This window comes from Dasypus novemcinctus, chromosome 4 (assembly GCF_030445035.2).
Source record: "Dasypus novemcinctus isolate mDasNov1 chromosome 4, mDasNov1.1.hap2, whole genome shotgun sequence".
NCBI lineage: Eukaryota > Metazoa > Chordata > Mammalia > Cingulata > Dasypodidae > Dasypus > Dasypus novemcinctus.
The window spans coordinates 6,882,509-6,904,004 of record NC_080676.1 but is presented as its reverse complement, the minus strand read 5'-3'; the positions used below and the strand labels follow the sequence as shown (position 1 = coordinate 6,904,004).

The following is a 21,496-nucleotide window of genomic DNA, read 5'->3' as shown; positions in this document are numbered from 1 at the left end:
GTTTTGTGTATTTTTCTACAGTTCATATCATGTTGTATTATAATGATGAATTTCATCTTTCCATGTAACATGAAAGGATGAGCATCTCTCTATTTCAAAGTTTTCTTAAACATTATTTTTATTGTCTGCATATCTCATTAAATGTTCCTACACTATAGTTTAACACCTCCCATGGTGATTTGGAGCCATGTACCCCAGAAAAATTTGTGTTCTTAATCTTAATCTGTTCCTGTGAATCCATTGTACGTAGGACCTTTTTTTTTTTGAGGTACAGGGGCTGGTGATTGAATCTGGGACCTTGTATGTGGGAAGCTGGTGCTCAACCACTGAGCCACACTGGCTCCCCTGAGTTGGTTTTTTTGTTTGTTTGCTTGTTGTTTATTTTTATCATTTTTTAAGGAGGCACTGGGAAACGAACTTGGGCTGTGCTCTCAGCCTTTTCTGGAATCAGGACGATTTCCTTAGGATCCCAGGAATGGGACTCCTGGATCACAGAGTTACACCACCGCAAGTCTTGGCATATGTTGCTGAAGAGTCTGCGAGGGCCATCCTGCCTTCGACTCTCAGTGAACCACGCTCTCATTGGGCGTTCTCTGCCACGTTGGCTGTGTGTCCCTCTGCAGATGGATGGGGAGTTCTCTGTCTGTTCAAAAGCTACAGGAGGGAGGGTTCTGCCTGCTCTCATGAGAAGACATAGTCATGTACACTCACTGTTGACTTTCAAAGTATTTCCACCCCCACCCCTAATGCGCTTGTCTGCAGTTGAGTATTTTTGTTTCTCTCACTCTCTCTCTGTTATGACTTAACTCCGCAGACTCGGGCAAACATTCCCAGCATGAGAAGGGGCTTGCTGGCTGGCTGGGCAGCCTGTGCCCCATTGTGGTATTTTGTTCATCCTTCAACCATACTCCATCCTCCTTACCAGAGCTGTTGCCATGGCAAAAGCCCTTCTTTGGGCATTAAGTGTCCTACACGCTTGCTATGTTTGATATTTTACCTTTTCAAAAATTCTTTGGGGAAATTCAAGTTAGCCTGTTGAACAAAACAAACTTTTTATCATCAACAAGGGCTCAGGGCGGCAGCTTTGATGAAAGGGAAGTAGTCAAACACCGGAAACCAGAGCGAGCGGGTCACATCTAGCTCCACTTGAGACACGAATGGAATGGGAGGCCTCTTGGTGGCTGGTGGAAATTAACTCACGGCCCAGACGCTGCTGGGGAGGCTCTAACCGCGGTTATTGCTGGGAAGAAATGAGCCCCGGCGCAAACCAGTCTTAAAGGTGCGTGGGTCGCTTTTGGCCGCCACCACTGGAGGGATCAGAGATTTCTTCTACAGTCTCTGGGGGTCCTGGGGCTGGCGCCGCGCACAGTTCCCTTCAGCCTGGAAGGGCTGAAACGGGCGCACACTGAGAACTTTGCAGAGACTGAGCACGTGAGCTCAGGAGGCCAGCGGCCCTCCCTCCATCCTCACCACCTGCTTGTCCACCGTTTAAGATAGGCTTGCTTTTCTCGGCATTTTTTAAAAACTTTGCCATTAAAAATGGAAGTTTCACAGTAAATTCTTTTAAGTATTAGGCTTCTTGGCTTCACTGGAAAATCTTTTTTTTCCTTCAAAATAGATTTTCATGAATTTTCTTCTTCCTTTCCTCTTGTCATTTTTCTTTTTTTCTTCTCCCTCCCTCCCTTCCTCCTCCTCCCGCTCATTCCTTCTTCCTTTCTCCTTCTTTCCTTCTCTCTCTTACATATATATATGTGTTTATTTTGCCTGTTTAATGGGATTCACTTTGGCAAAGGAGAAAGAGAGTGAGGTGTGCAGCCAGACAAACCCTGGTTAGAAGGCATACTTTTAAATTTAGTAGCTACGTGGCCTTGGCATAGGGTGGTTTGTTTGGGAGTGAGGGAGTTCTTGGGAACTGAGACTTTTAGTGCTAAATCTGACACAGTTCTGGGCAAACTGGGATGGTCGGTTCTCTTACTTGGGCAACTCTCTGAGCCCTGTTTATTTTTCCTACATGAAATGGGGATAATAATGCTGTCTCATGGGATATTTTGAGGATTGAGATTATGTACAGAAAGGGCCTGCAACTACATATGTGACCTGGTGGGTTCTCAATAGACGAGGATGATATTAATATTAATAATCTGAAATTTTTTAAGATTCAAAGTTCTCTTTCACCATCACACGCTTCTGCCATCATCCCTCTTTCTGTCATCTGATCACAGAGGGAGAGTTTTATTATGTTTTCTTCTATTTTATTAGGGTTTGGGTTGCTGAAGTTTTTCTCTGTTTTTCAATTAAAAACAACAATCAGGAATTTTGCCTGATTCCTAATGCTGCTGAGTAGAGTCTGAACATAACATACTGTTGAATACATTGCGATTAGCTTCTGGAAACAGAGACTCACTGACCACGGGAAAGTGTTCCTCTTTAGATCCAAGATATTCTGGGCACGCATGCTACGCGCTCCTTCTTCCCGAGCTGCAGGCCCATGTGCTCCTCCCTCAATGCACGTTCAGGGACGGGCGTCTCCTCTGGGGCTTTCCCTACGACGGGGCAGTGGAGACCACACCACTTGCCAGCATCAGGCCTCCTGCCCTCAGACAAGCCTGGCTCTTTCTGGGCACCTCTGGCCTGGAAAAGGTGGGGAGACAGGGGAGGCCTCTGGGGTGGAAATGAGGAAATGAGGTCCCTGTGGCCCCGGGGGGGAACCAAGAGCTTAAACCCGAAGACGCCGGTCCTTGCTCCGGCTTCCCCGGACACGTCTGAGCAAGGCCTTGCCCCTTTCTACTCCCTGTTTGCAGCAGGGCATGCGCTTCTGTGACCCATCTTCAGAGGTGAGAAGTGATCAGACGGAGAAAGGGGTGCTAAAGGATCTCCAGAAAGGAAGGAAAACGAAAGCCACGCAGCGTGAGGTCATTTCTGGGCTCATGACCATGTAATTGTATTGGTCCAGAATAAACAGAGAGTTCTGCTCAGCAGTGAGTAATTGGCTTCCCCTTCCGAGCTGCCTGTCATGATCAGCTCTCCAGGGCACGGCTGTACCTGCCCCTGAGCACTTCCTTCCTGGGTGGGACTGGTGGGACTTCCTTACTTGGACTTTTCTTATTGTCCCCTCAATTTTCAGTTTTATTCTCTAGGTATAAAATCAAAATATTTTCAATGAAGAAAATTTGGAAAGTACTGAAAAGTACAGACAAGGAGGAAAAAATATTGTATCTCCAATCAGAGGTAAGCATTTAAAAAAATATTTTGGAATGTATGTCTTTCCAGGACAGTTTTCAATGCACTATTTAATAAAGTTAAGATTAGGGAAAAACTCTTAATAATTGTAATGGCTGATATTACTTTACTTATGTATGAACTGTTACTTAATGAGTCCTCTTTGAATTATTATTATTATTTTTTTGAGGTACCAGGGCCGGGAATTGAACCCAGGACCTCATATGTTGGAAGCCAGCTCTCAACCATGGAGCCACACTGGATCTCCTGAGTTGTTTTTTTCATTTCTTTGCTTGTTGTTTGTTTTTGTTTTTAGGAGGCTCCAGGGATGGAACCTGGGACCTCTCAGGTGGGAAGCAGGCGCTCAGCTACTTGAGCCACATCTGCTCCCTAATTGGATTTTAAGGTGGCTTCAATTTCATTATTCTAAACAATTAATACACATCTTTGGGCATAAATATTTATGATTATTTTCTTAGGACAAATTTGAGGAAGGGATAGCTGGATCAAAGGACAAATAATTTTAGCCTTCTTTCATATAAAATATAACATTACTTTTACATTCTCCCCAACCCGTGTAAGGAAAATACAGGACAAAGTAGAATGTTTTCTACGGAATGGTCTTGAGAGGTTCTCAGTCTCCAAGAAAGACCTAAGTCTCCCTAAAAGGATCTTCAAGGTCAAAGTCTATGATTTCTTTTACTAATATAGCAGAGATGGCCAAGAGATTTCATCTCATTTGATCATTAGGTAGCAGCTGCCTTTAATACTGAGTATTGTGTTAATGTATATAATAAAAACCTTTACTATTAGATACTTAAATGAAAAAAAAAATTATATTCCCTTGCTCCAGGCTGGAACTTGAGACATTTTAGAAACACCTTGTCCCCACAACATAGCATCTTGCATTTAATATTAAACTAAATATTTCTTTGCTCATCCTCAACTCCTAACAACTTACATGCTCATTTCATATTAATTTGGGCTATTATGAAGAGAAAATCCTTTTCTTTATCTAACTGTGGATTGGGAGACATGAGAAATCAGTCTGGCTTCTGCTGGAAGAATGAATAATTCAAAAGCAGTTGTGAGGCATATGTAAATGTTTCAGCATTGCAAAATCAAAGAAATGGTCCCTGATGAGGATTCCGAAATACACCTGGTTGTGTGTGGTGCATTTGGGTGGGTGTGATCACTGAAGAGTGTTTGGGAGCTTTGGGTCACTCAGGTAGACTGGTCCTGCGTTGGGGGATAGTGGGGTGAGATCAGGGTTGTTGGGGAATTCAAGATAAAGTGTAAAACACTAAGCACAGTACTGATTATCATAGGGACTCAGTGAAGAAATGAAAGAAAGAAATCATGTTTGGTTACCTATTGTAATTGATCCTTCAAAGTCATGTAACTGGTTGGCAGTGGAATGAGGATCATAATTCAGGTTTCTAATTCCAATCCTAGTGTGTTCTCCAGGGCAACACATCAACTCTGAGACGCCAGGCACTTTGGCGAAAACCGAGGCCGTTGCAGTGGGTGTCCCTGTGCAATGTCCTACAGAAGCAGGAGGGGACTGGATACTACCCAAGAAGAAAAAGGCAAAAGCAGTAGGAGCAACCATCACGCTTCCTGGTGGGAATGGTAAGCCTGAGAAGCAAACCAAGAGAGAGGAAAGCACAACTGGGATAAGGCAAATTCCTGATCACACCTCTGGATCCAGCTTGCCTGAAGCTAGACTTCCCCTCAGGTATGCCAGCTCGGTAAGCCCTCAGTGCTCTTTTTGTCTTAAACTTGTGCAGGTTGTCTGTCACTTAAGTAAGTCCTCTACTTGCATTATTCCATTAGCCTTACTGTCATCGTTTTATACATAAGGAGACTAAAGTTTGAGGCTCAGAAAGGTTAGGTGCCTGGATTTGCGCTTGGGCTGCACTAACTCTGCAGCTCCTGCTGTTTCCACTGCCTGGAGCAGCCTCGGGAAACACCGCTAGTTGAATGGCTGAACCCACACCTTGGCAGCCCTGAGAGGCGGGGCATTTGCTCTCCCCTTCACTGATGATGAGCAGGCTAAACTTGGTCCTTGGACCCCATGTCCAGGCCTGGCTTCACTGGGAACCCCCTTTTGGTCAGGTTTCCCAACCTGTGGGAACCACCGGCTGGGCTGGCTGCAGAGCCCCTGGCCTCCACGCAGCCAGGCGGCTGGGGGGCGGACACAGGTGCCTGCTCCAGGAATCCCCGCGGCAAGATGCACTTGGCTTCTGAGGTGCTGGACCCCCCGCCTCCACTTCCCAAAGCTTAGGCAAAAAGAGCGGAAGCTGTTCAAATGTAAGGTAACAGCGTTTTTAATATTTAAGTAATAAAACACGCAGGCACAACAATAAGAGCAACAACAACAAAATCACAAAGCACGGTCACACCATAGGGATGCTTTCAGGTAATTGTGTTGGGCAGAAACCCTGCATATTGAGAACTCAACTGAGCCAAACCTCCCTCAGACCCCACCGGGACTTCCTGGGGGTAGGAAGGAGCGCTCGTTGTGCCCAGGGCCTTTTGCTCAGAGATGACCTTCGCGGGAGTCTTGAGACACTGCGGTGGCTCCGCATTTTTGCTTTTGTTTTTTCTCTTGTGTTGATTTATCTCATTACCCTGTGCCCTGTCTCAGGTAATGAGTTCTTGGAGCGCCTTCTCTGATTTGGTCTAAAACCGTTGCTGTTTCAGTGAGAAGAGTCCACATTTCCTGCTCCGGCCCTTGGCATCCACGCTTCCTCACTGTTCAGTGGCTGGAATCTGGTCTTTCCGCAGCAGTGTCTCCACCTCTTGGTGTCTGCCCGTCTCCTTGGAGACCACTTTCCTAAGCACTATTGGCCTGAGGACTTTTTTCTCCTAAATAGTAACCCAATGGTCGGATTCCCCCAGGGTCCCAAGGTCGCCCTTACTTGGTAGATTTGAGATCCCACCCACACCTGAGTGTCCTGGGGGCCTGAGAGGCTGGGTGGGTTTCTGGTGGCCTGGAGGAAGGAGTTTAGATTTTCTGCTCCTAAAGAGCAGGTATGTAAGCTCAGGGAAGGCCTGCGGCTGCAAAGAGCTGCCAGTTCCATTTGAACATGAATAATCCAACCACTCTGGGTGAAGTAAGTGAAGGGAGCACACAGCTCTCAGAACAACAAAGCCCACCACAGTGCCCGGTGAGGCTGCTGTCAACCCGCAGCACCTGCTGCCAAGAGTCGATGGGCACCAAGTGGAAACAACGTTCAATCCAGCCTCCCCATTTTTGTTTAAAGGAACTGGTGTCAACCCACTACCTAAGATCTGTTGTGTTCTATTATTTGTTTTTCACTCTGACTCTATTTTGTGTAGAGTCCTGGAGACCTCAAAGAGGAAGGCTAAGGATCAATGAGCGTTTTGTGGGATTCAGAGTTAAGTGTGACTTTACAAAGTATAATATAGACAACATTGAAGCAATTAGTTTTTCATTTCTTTCTGTAGATGTGCAGGGGTGAGACTAATTCGCAAAGATAGTGTATTATTTTACTAATACTTATTTATTCCAACTATGTTCAGGACTTAGATTACCACCCCCACCCTAATTCTTTTCTCGTCTGTCTAGGGACAAATTCTGACCTTGACAGAAAGGATTTCCACTGGAGATTTCAGGAAACACCACGGATAGCCCGGGTAGCTAGAATTGGTGGATGCCAACAGAAGCCAAAAGGCTTGGTTTCCTCAAACTGAAAATCATTTTGGTCCAGGTAACATTCAAAATCACAGTGCAAGAAAACTCAGGTAAGGGACTGGAGAAATATCAGATATCTTTCCCCATCATCTCCCCTTCAATTCAATGTTTATTAGTAGCCAAATCAGTGGTGGTGGGGTGGGGATGGAAGGAAAAGGCAAAAAATCAAATAGTAGAAAAACGTCTTTTGAGTGACTCACTGTTTTTCCTTGAAAAGTTTTGCTGGAGGACAAGCTGGAAAGTAGATCATCAATGGACTTATTGAACTGGAAGGAGGAGGGAGCCTGTCTAATAGGGGATTCAAAACACTTTCATCAGGTTAGAAAAATTGTAATAAAAAAAGAACCAGAGGACTGGAAGATGTGAGCTATAGACTCTACTTCATAATTCAGCTGGCTTGTAATGGACTATTTAGAGACAGGTGCATGTGGCGAAGACTTTCTGGCCTCCTGCCACAAAGGAATCAAGGCTTTTCTAACTTTCAGCTATCGAGTGAGTCAAAAGCAATAAGGAATCATGGTCAAATCTCTTTTTTTTTTGGGTGAGTCCTACTTGGGTAGTTCCTTCTGCCCATGCCAAGGTGTCTTGGGGCACTACACGTAGTCATACTTTGAAGGGTGGGACTGCATCTCCTCCTCTGGGCGGGCACCCCCGTTGTATATCTTGCTTTTGGTGTTGGGCCCAAGACCAGTGCTGGCCTTGAAGCCTCCTGACTTGTAGGTGACGTTGTGGCCCGAGGCATGGTAAGACACGGTTTTGTAGCTGAAAGAAAAAGAAACATTTTATGACCACAGGGACTTTGGAAGGGTGAACCAGCTGCCCCCATTTACCCTAGATTGTCTCAGATCTATCACTAAAAGTCCCAAATCCCAGGAAATCCCTCAGTTCTGGGCAAACTGGGACGGTTGGTCCCACTGGTCTTTGGGATGCTGGTTTTCTGCCTCTACAATGGAGCAGAATTTCTTGCTTTGGATTAGGGCTTTGCTGAGCTGGTGGTTGACTAGTCAGGTCCCTCTGTTAATCAATTAAAAGGAAGCTGAAGGAAGCGGATGTGGCTCAAGCGATTGAGCTCCTGCCTATTACATGGGAGGTCCTGGTTTCGGTTCCCAGGGCCTCCTGGAGAAGACGAGCAAGACTGCAAGTTGGTGAGATGGGCAGGCATGGTGAGATGATGCAACAAGATGATACAACAAGGAGACACAATGAGGAAAGATAATGAGAGACATAACAAAGCAGGTAGCTGAGGTGACTCAAGCAAGTGAGTGCCCCTCTCCCACACGGGAGGTCTCTAGTTTGGTTCCCAGTGCCCTCCTGAAGAGAAGATGAGAGCACACAGCAAATGGACACAGAGAACAGTTAGCACAGACAACAAAGGGGGGGGGGGATGAATAAAAAAAAAATCTTAAAAAATAAAAGGAAACTGAGGGTGAACATTGTTTTGCCAAATTCACAGAATTTGTCACCTGGAAGGTAGCTTTGTGCAGCCCATCTCCTCCAATCTGCTCGTTTTATGGATGAGCTAACTGAGGTCCAGAGTGGTACCTCCAGGTCCATTTGTGGAGTTACAGGGTTTCTCAGTAGCAGTGTTAGTGACATTCTGGAACACATACTTGTTTGTTGTGAGAGGCTGTCCTGTGCACTGTGCACTGCAGGGAGTTTAACAGCATCCTGGCTGTACCCACCAGATGCCAGTGTTAACCACATCCCTGTCCAGTTGCAGCGAACAGAAATGCCTCCAGATGCTGCCGGATGTCCCCAGGGGCAAAATCGCTCTCCCCGAGAGCCACTGAGTTAGACTTCTGGAGCAAGAAGGAACCTAGAGGGATGGCTTTTCCCCTTCGAATATGATTGCACCTAAATCTGGTCATGCTGAAATGTCCCTGTACTTCAGGATTCCTCAACAAGAGAAGGGTCAATAATCTTTTTGTCAATAAAGGTCTTCCATATACTTAAACTCATTTTGGCTTCCAAGTCTACGGTAAAAGGGACTCCGATCAAATGGGAAGTTTGGTTGCATTGGGATGGAAGACTCACTTGCTGTCTTCTGGCACCAGGCCCCGGCAGGCGATGCACATCATCACGCCGCCGATCAGGGTGAGGCCTCCGGCCACCCAGCCCACGAACAGAGCCGCGCCGAAGGTGTACCTGAGCGGAGAGGGCGGCCGTGAGTTCAGCCGGCTCAGGGCTCCAGGCGCCACCCAGCTGCCCGGCCCGTGGCCCGCCTCCCTCTCTGACCCTCCTCCCCCACCTTGTTCCACACCCACCGCCCCCCGCCCGTACCCCTTGAACACCCTCTCCCTTGCATCATAGCCAGCTAGAGTCACAGTCCTGGGAGAACAGAAGTGAGACTGATGCTCGTCGGCTCAATGGCCGGGCGATTCTCGGGCCCTTAGCATCAGGGAGGCTCTAACTAACCGAGGTCCCGAGGTAACTCCCGGTCCATCTGTAGAGTCACGGCAGGGTTTCTCGACAGCAGTGCTAGTGACATTTGGGTTATAAGTCTCAGGCCCCAGAGAAACGTCTCAGAAAGTCCCTCTTCCCTGTCAACTCTCAAAGGGGAGTCCTTGAAGGTTTGGCAAGAGAAGTTTGAGAGATATAGAACCATTCTTAAGTTATTATTATTATTTTTTTTGGGGGGGAGTAGGAAACACTTTATTCTTTAAAAGCAATTGTTTTTAGAGAAAGGAATCAGAACTGTACTGGTCAGTAATCACAGTGGCCATCATCAGAACAGTACATGCTATCAAAAAAACCAAATTTCTCCCCACGGGATGAGCCGCATCTATGACAACGTGAGGAACACGTGAGCCTGTTCCGTGTGCCTTGGCTTACTCTAAACCAGGGGTTTTTAACCTTTTGTGTTCCATGGACCCCTTTTCCAGTCAGGGGAAAACCATGGACCATTTCCTAAGCCCACACTATACCGGGTATTATTTAATAGATACATCACACCCGCACCAGCATGCCCCCACCGGAATGCTGTTTTGAGTTTAAATTCTAGCTCACAGACCCCTGGTCAAGACCCCTGCTCTAAACACTTTGCTTTGCTGCAGCAGATGATCAAAGGATTTGACTGTACTTTCTCTCAAGGATTATTTTGGAGAGGATTTTAATTCCCTGAGTTCTTAGAGTGGCGTTTCATCTCCCTCTGCTGGACCATAACTTCCGTGAGGAGGGGACCTTGTCTGAAATCCCAACACTCTGAACGGCTCCTGGGACACAGCAGGTGCTTAACGCATTTGTGGAATGAAGGAACGGATGAATGAGAGAAAGCAGCAGCTGCAGAAGGCAGAAACATCACTCTTCTCATCTAGGCTGCAGCTTGCTCATTCCTAACTCAAGCTTTTACCTGTCCCTAGCTAGACTCCCGTCGTGGGCTGGAGACGTAGTTGACGCTCCTTGACATGCCTGGGCTCCTAGCGACTCTTCCATTGCCAACACAATGGCGCCCCGGGAGAGGGTTAGGTAAACACGGCGAAGTGCCGCTGTATTTCAGGGCAAATGTCAGAGCGGCCCCAAGTCATATAGCCGAGGCTATTTCACTGAAATGAAGCTCATGAATTGACAGGTCGTTGTTGATTTCTGATAGGGCCCGGCTGCCTCTGATACAGTTTTGCTGTTTCAGGCACCGGCGGTCACGTTAGGCGTGTGTGTTTCACGGGATCCCTCCAGCGGCATTCGCCGGGGAGCGCGAGCCCTGCTGGCCGGGGAGGTTACCTGGTCTGGACGGTCTGCACCATCCCGCCCATGCCGGTGTACATGCCGGCGGTGGTCATCCAGAAGTCAGTCACCAGCATGTTGGCAAACACAGACACTCCCGCAATTGCACACAGACCTGTGGGCCAAGAACGAGAAAACGCGGGAGTCAGCTTTAAAGGGACGACAGTGTTTCTGAGGGAGCTTGCGCTTACACGAGCTCTTAGATGAGCAGGCTGCGGAATATCCCTTCCTATAACGGAATGGCCAGTCCAAAGCGTTGAGTATTGGATTCCCGCTACGTGCTAGACGCTGGTGCTCAGAATCCCTCATCTCACTCACTGCAGAAGGATTTGCGTGTACGTGTCATGGGACTTGCCACCCATTTTGCAACTAGAGGTCAATAGTTGAAATGTTTTTGGCCTAGTCCTTTGACAGCGTCTTTTAAAATCATTTTATTTCCTTTAAGAATAGAGTTAGGTGTCTATTTTAAGGCTGAGAACCTCTTCCAATGGGTTGGCAGCTGAGAAGGACCTTTACACCCAATTCTGTAGATCCGAACTCAGATCTTGCCTCCCAGTGGGAAGAGCTCTGAACCACGTTCGATAGTGAGGGAGGGGCCAGGTCTCCTCTTTCAGGCTGACTTTTGGTTTTGACGTTCCTGGAAGCACATTGGAGGGTGGGGAGCTCAGGCTCCTGGTGTACCTGAGATGATGAACATGATCCCGGAGGTCAGCGTCATGTTGGCTTTGGCCGAGTCCTCCATGTTGCCGATGCGGATGCACTTGAGGGCGAAGATGGACACCAGGAGGCTGATGGCCCCCACGACGATGCCCACGATCATCAGGGCCCGCACTGCCTGCAGCATGGCTGTGGGTAAGGGGCGAGATGCCAGCACACAAATGAGACCACTTTCACAGGGCAGCTTTAGGCTCTACACAACGCAACATGGCAGCCACATGACCAGCACCAAACCCCTGGGCAAAGGCAAGTCCATAAGCTGTGAGGCTTGTCCCTGTCCAGGGATGTGGAATCAAGGGGGATGCAAAGCTCGTCTCTGACTGTCCTCTGATGGAGGAAGGACTGAAGGACATGCGCGCAAATGCCCATAGAACGAGAAAACTATGGCTGGTTGGAGCTGGGGTGGCCCTTGGAATTTATCTATTTCACGTTCCTCATTTTGCAATTTGATAATCTGGGGTCCAGGAGGGGGATTACTGGGCACGAGGATGACAGTAGTCAGATGTGGCCTTACCCTCGTGGCACTTATGCCAAAGTGGGGAAATAGGGAAAGTCATTCACTGAACATGTCAACTACGAGTATGATGAATTTCACAAAAGGAAGAGAATCCAGTTTTCCATGTCTTCCAGAGGGAAAAGAAGCAGTTCTGATAGAGTGGGAACTAAAGAACCACGCGAAGATATAATTTGCTGGATGCCAATCTTTCCAGTATATTCCCATTTCCTCAAGTAACCGATAGAGCTGCTTTTCAAACTATTTGCTCTGAAGAACTATTACATTTAAAAAAAATTTCTAGCCTGTCACAAATTATTTTGAAAAAACACCACAAAATCACATGCTCAAATTTCAAATTGTTCTAAAAGTTTAGAAATGTTTCCTGCTCCATCTCTTGGTCACAGATGATGAATCCAGCCAGGGCATCTGACTCAACCTGGACAGGTGAGATCTTCATGCAGAACGCCTGTACTGTGTACCACAGAGAACATCAGATCAATTTCTCTCTAGTAGCTGAAGGTATAAGATGTCGTCCATGGGTTCTGCCAGGTTCTTCTTGCCAGCAAGGTACTGGGAGCTGTAAGTTCCTAATAGAATGTACCCTCCAAACTTGGAGACTTAACCATAAAATGTCTTCCTTTGAAAAGAGATGCTAAGAATGTATAAAGGAACATTCTTTCCTAATCTTCTCAGGGAATAACCTGTTGTGACAGTTTGAAGCTCAATGACCCTCAGGGAATCAGATTATCAAAGCTAACCATTCCTCTTGGTGTGAACCTATTGTGGGTAGGAACTTTTGTACAGAACATTTGTGGGGTGACTTTAGACTTCAGAAAACACCCTCGGGGCTGTTCTGTTTTGGATGTTACTGCCAGAACTCTGGGAGGAGAAAAGGAAAGAACTTCTCCTTACCACCACCGCCCCCCCCATCTTATCTTAGCAACTACAAATCTGCTCAGGAACCTGCTGAAATGTTTAGAAAACTACCATAGTTCTGCTTTTATAAGCCTTATGCTAGTCAGAGAACAAATTCATTTATCTCTTTGCAGAAGCACATGGCAAGGCATTTGGTTGAAAAAAAAAAAAAAAGCCAGTTGAAAACCAATCAACTTAACAAAAAATAATTAACCGAGTAAGAGAAAAGATGTCCCTTCCTCTTTCCATGGAAACTCACATTTGTCCGGGACCTTGTCAAGGGTGGGTCGCTGACTCTCCTTTGACTGAGAGGCTCTAATGTTCGTCTTTGGAAGCGTTTCACAGCTGGGGTTGTGGCTGATGTGTGCAGCCTTCCTGGGCAGAGTTGGTTGGGAAGGGATGGCCATGCGGGTGGGTGGGAGGCGGACGCCCTGAGGGCTTGTCTAATGTGGGTTTGCAGCTGGAGTGCCACAGGAGCCCTTGGGTACAGGAGCCCTGGTCAGCCTATATGGTCAGCCTTTGCCTCGGGTGGTCAGAGGCCCTCCTGCCTCTGCCGGGTCTGGTTTGCATGGCGAGGTCTCCCTTCTCTGCTGCTCTCTTCTTTACTGGCTCTTGCTTTCAGAGAGGGGTCCCCCTGGACACTGAGCTCCCTTTCATTTCTTAAAACCTCCTCTCAGCTTGCTCCTACCCCTTTGCCCCAGCCTGGGGCTGGAAAAGATACATTGTTTATATCTCGTGGGTCCACTATCAGAACCAGAACTCTGGGCCTGGAAGGATGGCCCTACTTCGGGGAGAGAGCTCTTCTGAGAGTGGAAGCTGCGAGGGAGACCACAGGAAGTGGGAGGAAATGTGCTCCATCTCTCATTGCTAGAAAACCCCTATGCCCTGTAATGACCATGGAGATGCACAGGGGAAACCGAGCTTCCCTTCCAGCCAGAAGAGTCTACCATCTAGAACCCCCATAGTTCTCCACAAGTGGGTAACCAGAGAAACAGCCCCCAAAGCAGGTGGGTTTCTCTTTTAACCACTTTGCCTCTTCCTGATATTCTGATCAAGAGGCATAGGCTTATCACCTGATAACAGGTGAGTCAAGACATTCTGTAGACTAATTCCCAGCAGGGAAGGTGTGACTATATTCTCAGGAACAATGAGGTGTTATCAGACCTGATGGGTGGGTAGGATTGGGGCTAAAAGAAGCAAACAGAAAAATGGGAACTGGGAGTTCTCTCCCTGATGCAAAATATCTTATTCTTCCAAACCATTTATGGACTGACGGACCTCAGGAGGTCAAGAGAGGTCAAGAAAAGCAGGTGGCCACACTGCCCTTGATCTCAGCTCACCTGTCTCTCACTGGAGGGTCCTGCCACTGCACCAGTTCAGCCCACATGTTTGCAAACACATTTAAAAAAATTATTTGTCTGTGAGGTCAAGGACCTGAGTTTGCAGGTCACTTCCTCCTCTGTCCTCTTTGTTGAGTGCCCTGTGTGCTTCCCTTCCACTACCTCCAGGAGAGGACATGGAATTAACGTGCAAGTCATCCACTCTTTAAATTTAGCACTCCTGATTACTCTTAGTTAATGATCTTGCTAGAAATGAGCGGAGAGGCTGACTTGCCCTCTGCTTTTATTGTGCTCGAGCCCAGACCAATGTCATCGGCTCTGAAGGCAACTCTTACAGCCAGGAGGGTCCTGAATATACGGCAGGGAAAGGGCGCAGGCTTTGAAGTCATTCAGCCTGCTGTTCAGCGTCCTGCTACCTCCATTTCCTATCCACGGACCTTGTCCCCATCTCTGAGTCTCAGTTCTCACCTTCGCCAAGACACGTTTCCCTCTATTGTTGTGAAGATTAAACTGGAGGGTCTATGTAAAGTGTCCCAGAAATGGTAGCGACTTTTATTTCTGGATTCTGTCCTCAGAGTACCCAGTTTGGAATACAGTGAGGGGAACTCTTGGGCTATAAATTACACAGAGCTAGTAATATACAGGTAAAGAGTCCTGCTACCACCACTGCCTACCTCATTAATCTATTTGTAGATTACATAATACAGCATGTCGACTGAATTAAAGTATTCTCTGGCTCTAAGTTCCAGATAGACATGGTACATATTTGTCAATGAAGGAAAAATTAAATGAGATTTTTCAAGAAAAGTGCTTTTACTTACAAAGAGTTTAATAACTGGCAGTGATTATTATGATTATTAAATGAAATATTATATGTGGCATGTGCTTCATGCCTTTGTAGCACTTTAAGGCTTATTTCTCTGCTGGGTGGTTGTAGAGGTGTAGGGCAAACTCAACTCTGCACTATTTCACTGCAAACTCGCATTACTGTCTCCAGGCATTTCACCCAGCTCCTCTGCTTCAGGTCTCTTCTCTCTAGGCTCCTTGTCCGGCTCGGGAAAATGCCTCAAGCAGCTGCTTCTAATGTTAGAGCCCCTCTAGGCATTGGGCCCTGGCTGGTTAGGGTTACTCCTTCCGGCTTCTCTGGAGCCCCACTAGCATCATTAAGCCCCCCTCAGCCCCTTCTCTGGCTGCTCCGTCTCCTTACATTCCGGGCTTCAACTTTTGAGTTTCTTTTTAGCCATTTCCTCCTGGTAATCTTCTTGCCTCTGTCGGCTAAGACTAAGTGATCAAACAAATGTTTGCATTTCTGGATGCCAAATTCCATTGTAGTCACCCCTGCTGCGTGAGGACGGGCTCTTAAATCCACGCATTTAGGAACTGTTCTCCATGGCCACAAATTATGGATGATGAATGCATTTCCCTTTCTGCAAACTTAGGCAAAGGCAATGTCTTTCCCGGCATTTGGTAGAACTCCGTTCCCTTGCCGAGATGGGCAGGGCTGACTTACATCCTGGGGTGGCTGCTGGAGCTGTGCCCCAGTTCCAACGTTGTGAGGCAGGTTAGCCAGGTTAGCCAGGGAAACGAGGAGAAGACAAGCCACAGCATGGCTGACAGACAACACGGCTGACAGACAACATGGCCGACAGACAAGATGGCGGGAAGACCTCACTGAGACCTTGAGTTCAACGTTGAGGTTCAGTTTCTTTTTCCAGGACCTCCCCTTGGCCCCAAATATTCCAAACAGTCCTCACCATTGGTCCCACCATTGGAGGGGTAACCAATAACAACTGGGGCCCATCCCCTTATCCATAGCAAGGGGGAGGAATAATTAACAGTTTAAAAGGTAACCATACGAGGCAGAGCTCACTCTCTCTGCCAGGAGAAGCCTGCACCAAATCTTGGTGTGTAGGGAAGCAGACTTGGCCCAGTGGTTAGGGCGTCCACCTACCACATGGGAGGTCCGCGGTTCAAACCCCGGGACTACTGGACCCGTGTGGAGCTGGCCCATGCGCAGTGCTGATGCTCACAAGGAGTGCCCTGCCACGCAGGGGTGTCCCCCGCCTAGGGGAGCCCCACGCACAAGGAGTGCGCCCTGTAAGGAGAGTCACCCAGTGCAAAAGAAAGTGCAGCCTGCCCAGGAATGGCGCCGCACACACGGAGAGCTGACACAACAAGATGATGCAACAAAAAGAAACACAGATTCCCGGTGCCGCTGATAAGGATAGAAGTGGTCACAGAAGAAGATGCAGAGAATGGACACAGAGAGCAGACAATTGGGGGGTGGGGGAAGGGGAGAGAAAAAAAATCTTGGTGTGTATTTCCATCTTTCCCATTTCTCAACAAGTACTGTTCTTTCCCCATTTCCCGATACATTCTTTTTACTGGCCTAACTAAACTGGCATGGTCTTAAATTCATTTATGCAACATAGCCAAGAGCCTGGAAGAATCCAGCGCTTGCCCATCTTCAGCTGGCTCAGCCCAGCTTGACTTTTCATAGCACAGCTGGGAGCCAACACCGAAGGTGGCCTCCACCTCCCCTTGCTCCACCCCTCAGTGCCTGTTGACAGCCCCGCGGGCTGCTGGGAGAAGTACAAAGCAGGTACATTAGGGAGCTCTACTACAAGACGGCTGACAAAGAGGTAAGACCAATAGTTTCCAAGTGCCCTGAACCAGACCTTCATGTTTATAGGCCTCAGATATTTGAAGAAATCCTTCCTCCCAACTCACTGTGCCCTGAAACCTTTCTCAGAGAGCCCAGAACCTCTCCCTTTGTGGCTAGGCACCATCTTCGGGCGTCTTGGGGACACCTGGGTTTCTTCTCTAAGACCTCTCTGTCTGGCCTGATGTGGGAAAAAAGTACCCGGCAACACCAACTCTGCTCCCTTCCCACCCTCCCCACTTTCCCCACTCTTTTCTTTCTCCTTACTTTTTTGGAAAATTCGGTATTTCACACATCAAAATTGTGCCTCTTCTCCATGACCATACTGACATTCTTCTGACTCTAAGTGCCAAGGAATTTTTACAATACAGAAACACCACCTCCTTCCTGACCCCCCATCCCCCCCACCAAAATGCCTGGCCTCTGAAAGGCCACGTTATACACGGTCTTGTACCAGAAGACATTTTATAGGTACAGGAATGCAATAAAGCTTGTCTGAAAAATGAATATGACTCAGGGGTATGTATCCTTCTGCACTGTCATTGGCTTCCCCTGTCTGGTGTTCACAGATTTATCTAGGTAGCACCGCTAAAACCAGCAGGGGGGACACCTTGCAGCCCAGGCAATTCCTGTCCCAGTGCTCCCTGGGGCCCTGATGGACTGTGAGTAGAAATGACTTGGGTCATTTCCAGGCTAAGCCCTACAGAGCTGCCGTGCCTCCTTTCGTCTTTTCTTTTCCAGCGCCAACAGCTTTGACCAGTGTAGTCATAAGAGGACGAGGCTGCTGGTCTCACGATGGACTTGATGTGGCAGGAAGTAAACGTTCACTGGTAAGCCACCGAGATGTCTGGGTCGGTTTCTTGCAACAGCTGGCAGTTCTAAGAACCCCTCCCTCCGTGAAGCCGTTGCTGACTCTGTCCCCTCCCAACTCCTCCCACTGAACAATCACTGCCCTCCTGGTTCTCCCCGCCGCCCGGGTCAAAGCCTCCCGAGGTGGTGCTGCCTGTGCCTGGACGTTCGGGCACAGGGCTGTCCCTCCACTGGGTCCGAGGTGCCGACAGGGCCAGTTTTGTGACCTCGGAGTGGGTGTGTCACACTTGCTGGGGTTCTGAGCGGTGTCATGAGGGGCAAGACGGCCACGCTGTCAGAGTGCCCCGGGGTTGGTGCAGAGTCTTGGGGGATGTCCTTCGACTTGGGGGTGTGAGGAGCCTTCACACGAGGTGGTGTTTTGAGCTGGACCTTGCCTAGGAGAAGATCTGTGGAGATGGCAGAGGTGGCCGAGGGGACGGCTGGAGGCGGCGAGGACACGAGGTACCCCAGGCACGCCCAGGGCATGGTCGAGAAGCAGGAAGAAGCTTGGTTTGACTAAAGCATCGGAAGGAGAAGAGCGGGAGCAAAGGCAGGGAAGGTGGGAGAGGGAACGGGAGGGCAGGGGGCCGGCCGCCGTCTCTGCACCTGATGAGCTGGGGCGCCCTAGAAGGTGTGGGGGTTTCGAAATGTGGCAAGTGAGGGGAGCAGTGGTGGGCTGAGGGCAATTTAGGAGGGTGGGAAGAGTTTGGGAACCCCATAGGTGGAAACGGTGAGATGAAATGAGCAAAAGATGGCTAATGTTAGGAGGCACCCGGAAGAGGCTACTGAGCATCAAGTCTCGGAAACTGGCTTTTTCTTCATTTCACAGTTAAAATGAGGTTTGGCCAGCGACTCAGCACGCCATGCTTCTTGCCTCTCCGCACTCCTGACCTCTCTGCTCACCCGTAGCAACAGCCCCTCCCTCCGCGGCACTATCCCTTCCTCTCCCCCAGCCAGTCTTCCTTCCCTCTCATCAGATTCCACCCCCTGCTCCCTGGGCAGTTCTTTCCAGGGAGTCAAGGACCCGACGGTCCTGCAGTCCGCGGGGCTCCCCAAACGGATCTGAATAAACAGCCAGTTGTTTCTACCTTCCCACGCCTCTTCTATTTCTTTCTGAAAATGAGGACAGATCAATTGAATTGCTTTTCACAATTCAACTTCAAGGGCTCCAGAGACTCTCGAACAGTTCCCTGCAGATTTATTTCCAAGGTGCTTTGAAACAAGGGACAAAACCCAATGCCGTCTCCTTCTCCCCATCATATTCGCATCTTGGCCACTTTCTGGAGCCACTGATTACCTTTACCTTTTATTTTCTTTTTGCTTTAAAAAACAAAAAAAACAAAACGAAAACAAACAGAGCTCCCATAATATCCAGCTGCAAAGTTGCTACAATGCATATTTGGAGTAATTGTCCCTATTAGAAGCAGAGGTTTAACTTATTTCATCTTCATGGGTGAAAGAAAATCACACCTATAATTATACATATTTGGATAAACATTGACAGTTAGAGAACGTATGCCAGGACTTCTCAACACAAATGCAGAAAACGGGTATTTATAATTTAATGGCAAGAAGCTATTTTTGTTTTTGGCACCCACAGAGACTTCAACTTGTCAAAGAAAGATCGGATGGAATTGAAAATGAAATTAAATCGGCTCTCAGTAAGTTTTTTCTGGAGAGGCGGGTGTGGCTCAGGCGACTGAGCCCCTGCCTACCACATGGGAGGTCTGGGTTCGGTTCCCGGGTCCTCCTAAAAAGAGACCAGCACAACAAACAGGCACAGCAAATGCAAAAACAACAACAACAACAATGAGGGGGTGGGGGGAAATACATAAATAAATAAAAATTAAAATGTTTTGGCCGTAACAAGATAGTGACTCTCCTTCTTTCCTACTCCCACGTGAGTGCAGGCGGGAGCAAGTACACACACACACGTGCACACGCTTAATTTTCCAGTTGAGAAACATTAGCGTGTTCTACTTATCACGCGCATGCCCTTCAGATAGAGCCCTTCCGCGCGGCTCCTCTGCCTCACTAGTGGCTCCTCTTACGTGAGGAGGAGGTGGCCGATTTCCCGAGGGTGTCTCGGTGACTGGCACCCTCTTTAATGCACAGCCGGCTTGCTCCTCTTACTGCACCTTTCATTCCAGGCCAAAGCTGCAAGGGTCCCACTCAGGGGTGGGCGTGTGGCCGGGCCCCTGCGGGGTCCCTCCTGGCCGCGACGAGAGCCGGCAGCCCTGGCCTGGCGCGGCCCCGGGCCGCCGGGCAGTGCCTACCTGGGAGGCCCAGGATGGTGAAGTAGGGCCGGCACTCGGTGAAGCCCGAGCTCTGCTGCACGCAGCTCCTCCAGAGGCCCTCGTACTGGAACACGGCGGTGACCGGGTTGTCGTACAGGTCCTGGGTGCTCCACCTGTCCATGCCCGTGGCCGCGAGGCAGCCCGCCAGCCCCAGGAGGGCCAGGAGGAAACCGACCACTTGGATGGTGGTGGTGGCCATGGCCGGCGCCCCCCTGCCCTCCGCCGCCACCTCGGGGCAAGCTGCCGCCTTCCTCCTGGACGGGCGTGGCCCTGGCGTGCCCCGTGGGGAGCTCCTCTAATCAGGTGGCTTCCCTCCGCGCTCCCTGTTTGCTCACGGTGTTTTCCTTAGATAGTCCGGTTTCACTCTTGGTTCAAGGGCATTATTTTTGCATTCGTCAGGGGAGCAGCCCCAAGAGGCACTTGTCCTGCCGCTACGCAGGCCCAGCTGGCCTCAAAGGGACTGGGGGGGGCAGCCTTCTGCCCCCTCCAAGGCTGTCCCGGCCTCCCCCACGCCCGCCTCCCTCCCGCCAGCACACCACCATCTGGGGAGAAAGCCGTCGAGTCCACCTCCTCGGAGGACCCCCACGGGCCCTCCCTCGGTGCCGCTTGTCATGGGAGACCGCTTGGGCTGACTCCACTTGAAATAAAATGGCCCCAGGAATCACCCGCTGTGCTTCACCTTAGCCCAGGCTTCACATTTCCCCCTGCCAACCCCTCGACCGCTTTTCATTTGCATCTTCACGTTCTGACTGAACAGAAATGGGTAGGGAGTATGTTGTCATTCCCATTTTTTTTTTTTAAAGGTGAGTCCAGTGAGGTACAAATAGGCGAAGGACCTTGTCCAAACATCTTGGAGAGCGGCAGGGTGGAGCCAGCTTCCATGCTGGTGTTCCTTCTCTATTTCCGCAGGAGTGGTGGGGGCTGGGGAAAGGCCACCCTAGAGATAAGCTCTCGGTCTGCAGAAATCAGACGAGGACGAGAAGAAGCAAGGCGCCCTGCCGCCTTGCACCTCCCCCTCTCGCTCATGCCGCAGGAACCACGTAGCAGCCACGGAAGGTTCCTGAAAGGCCAGAGCAGGGGCCCGGGCTGGCAGGGTCAGAGAGCCTCTCCCTGGCTGCAGAGGCCTCGGATCTGCCCCTGACACCGTCAGTACCTCACTTCGAGGTGGCTGCTTTGTGGGCAAAGTCCTCCGACACCGTGGGTCATAGTTTCTTCGGCTGTAACATACGGGAACTAAACTAGAGCCCTTCAGGTCTCACACACTATCTTCTATATTTTGCAGAGAAAGTTTCGCAGGAATTGGTCAAAATACCAAGAACTAGCTAATCACCAAAGAGAGCCCAGCCGCGGCGTCCAGACTACACGGTGGCGTCTGGGGGGGAATGGACTGACCCACTGCTTTGTTGGGTCACGGATGCCTGGCCTCTGCACCGAGAGATGTTTTAACTGGACGGGCCCCGGAGCTGGATTTCCAGGCCCTGAAACCCACAATCATGCTCCCCTCCCTGCCCTCCAAGGTAATGCTCCAGGAAACGGGTCCTGTGCATCTGGACATTTCAA

The 21,496-nt window shown here is 49.2% G+C and overlaps 1 protein-coding gene and 1 long non-coding RNA gene across 3 annotated transcripts; one reads left to right on the top strand and one right to left on the bottom strand.

Annotated features, from left to right (window-relative positions):
* Positions 1 to 5,532: 5,532 nt before the first annotated feature.
* Positions 5,533 to 20,301, bottom strand: CLDN18 (claudin 18). The gene is made up of 5 exons (XM_004453773.4): positions 19,916 to 20,301; positions 11,342 to 11,506; positions 10,658 to 10,775; positions 8,975 to 9,085; positions 5,533 to 7,702 (listed from the first exon to the last, which is right to left on the bottom strand). Exons 1-5 carry the CDS (start codon positions 20,133 to 20,135, stop codon positions 7,534 to 7,536), a joined length of 783 nt encoding a protein of 260 aa, XP_004453830.1. The 5' UTR covers positions 20,136 to 20,301; the 3' UTR covers positions 5,533 to 7,533.
* On the top strand, positions 17,541 to 18,731 carry LOC131278164 (uncharacterized). Of its 2 annotated transcripts, XR_009185413.2 has the most exons (3): positions 17,541 to 17,620; positions 18,039 to 18,198; positions 18,469 to 18,731. It is a non-coding gene; the product is annotated as an uncharacterized lncRNA (long non-coding RNA). The 2 variants fall into 2 exon arrangements; XR_009185412.2 differs by lacking the exon at positions 17,541 to 17,620 and having other exon boundaries at positions 17,761 to 18,198.
* Positions 20,302 to 21,496: the final 1,195 nt, after the last annotated feature.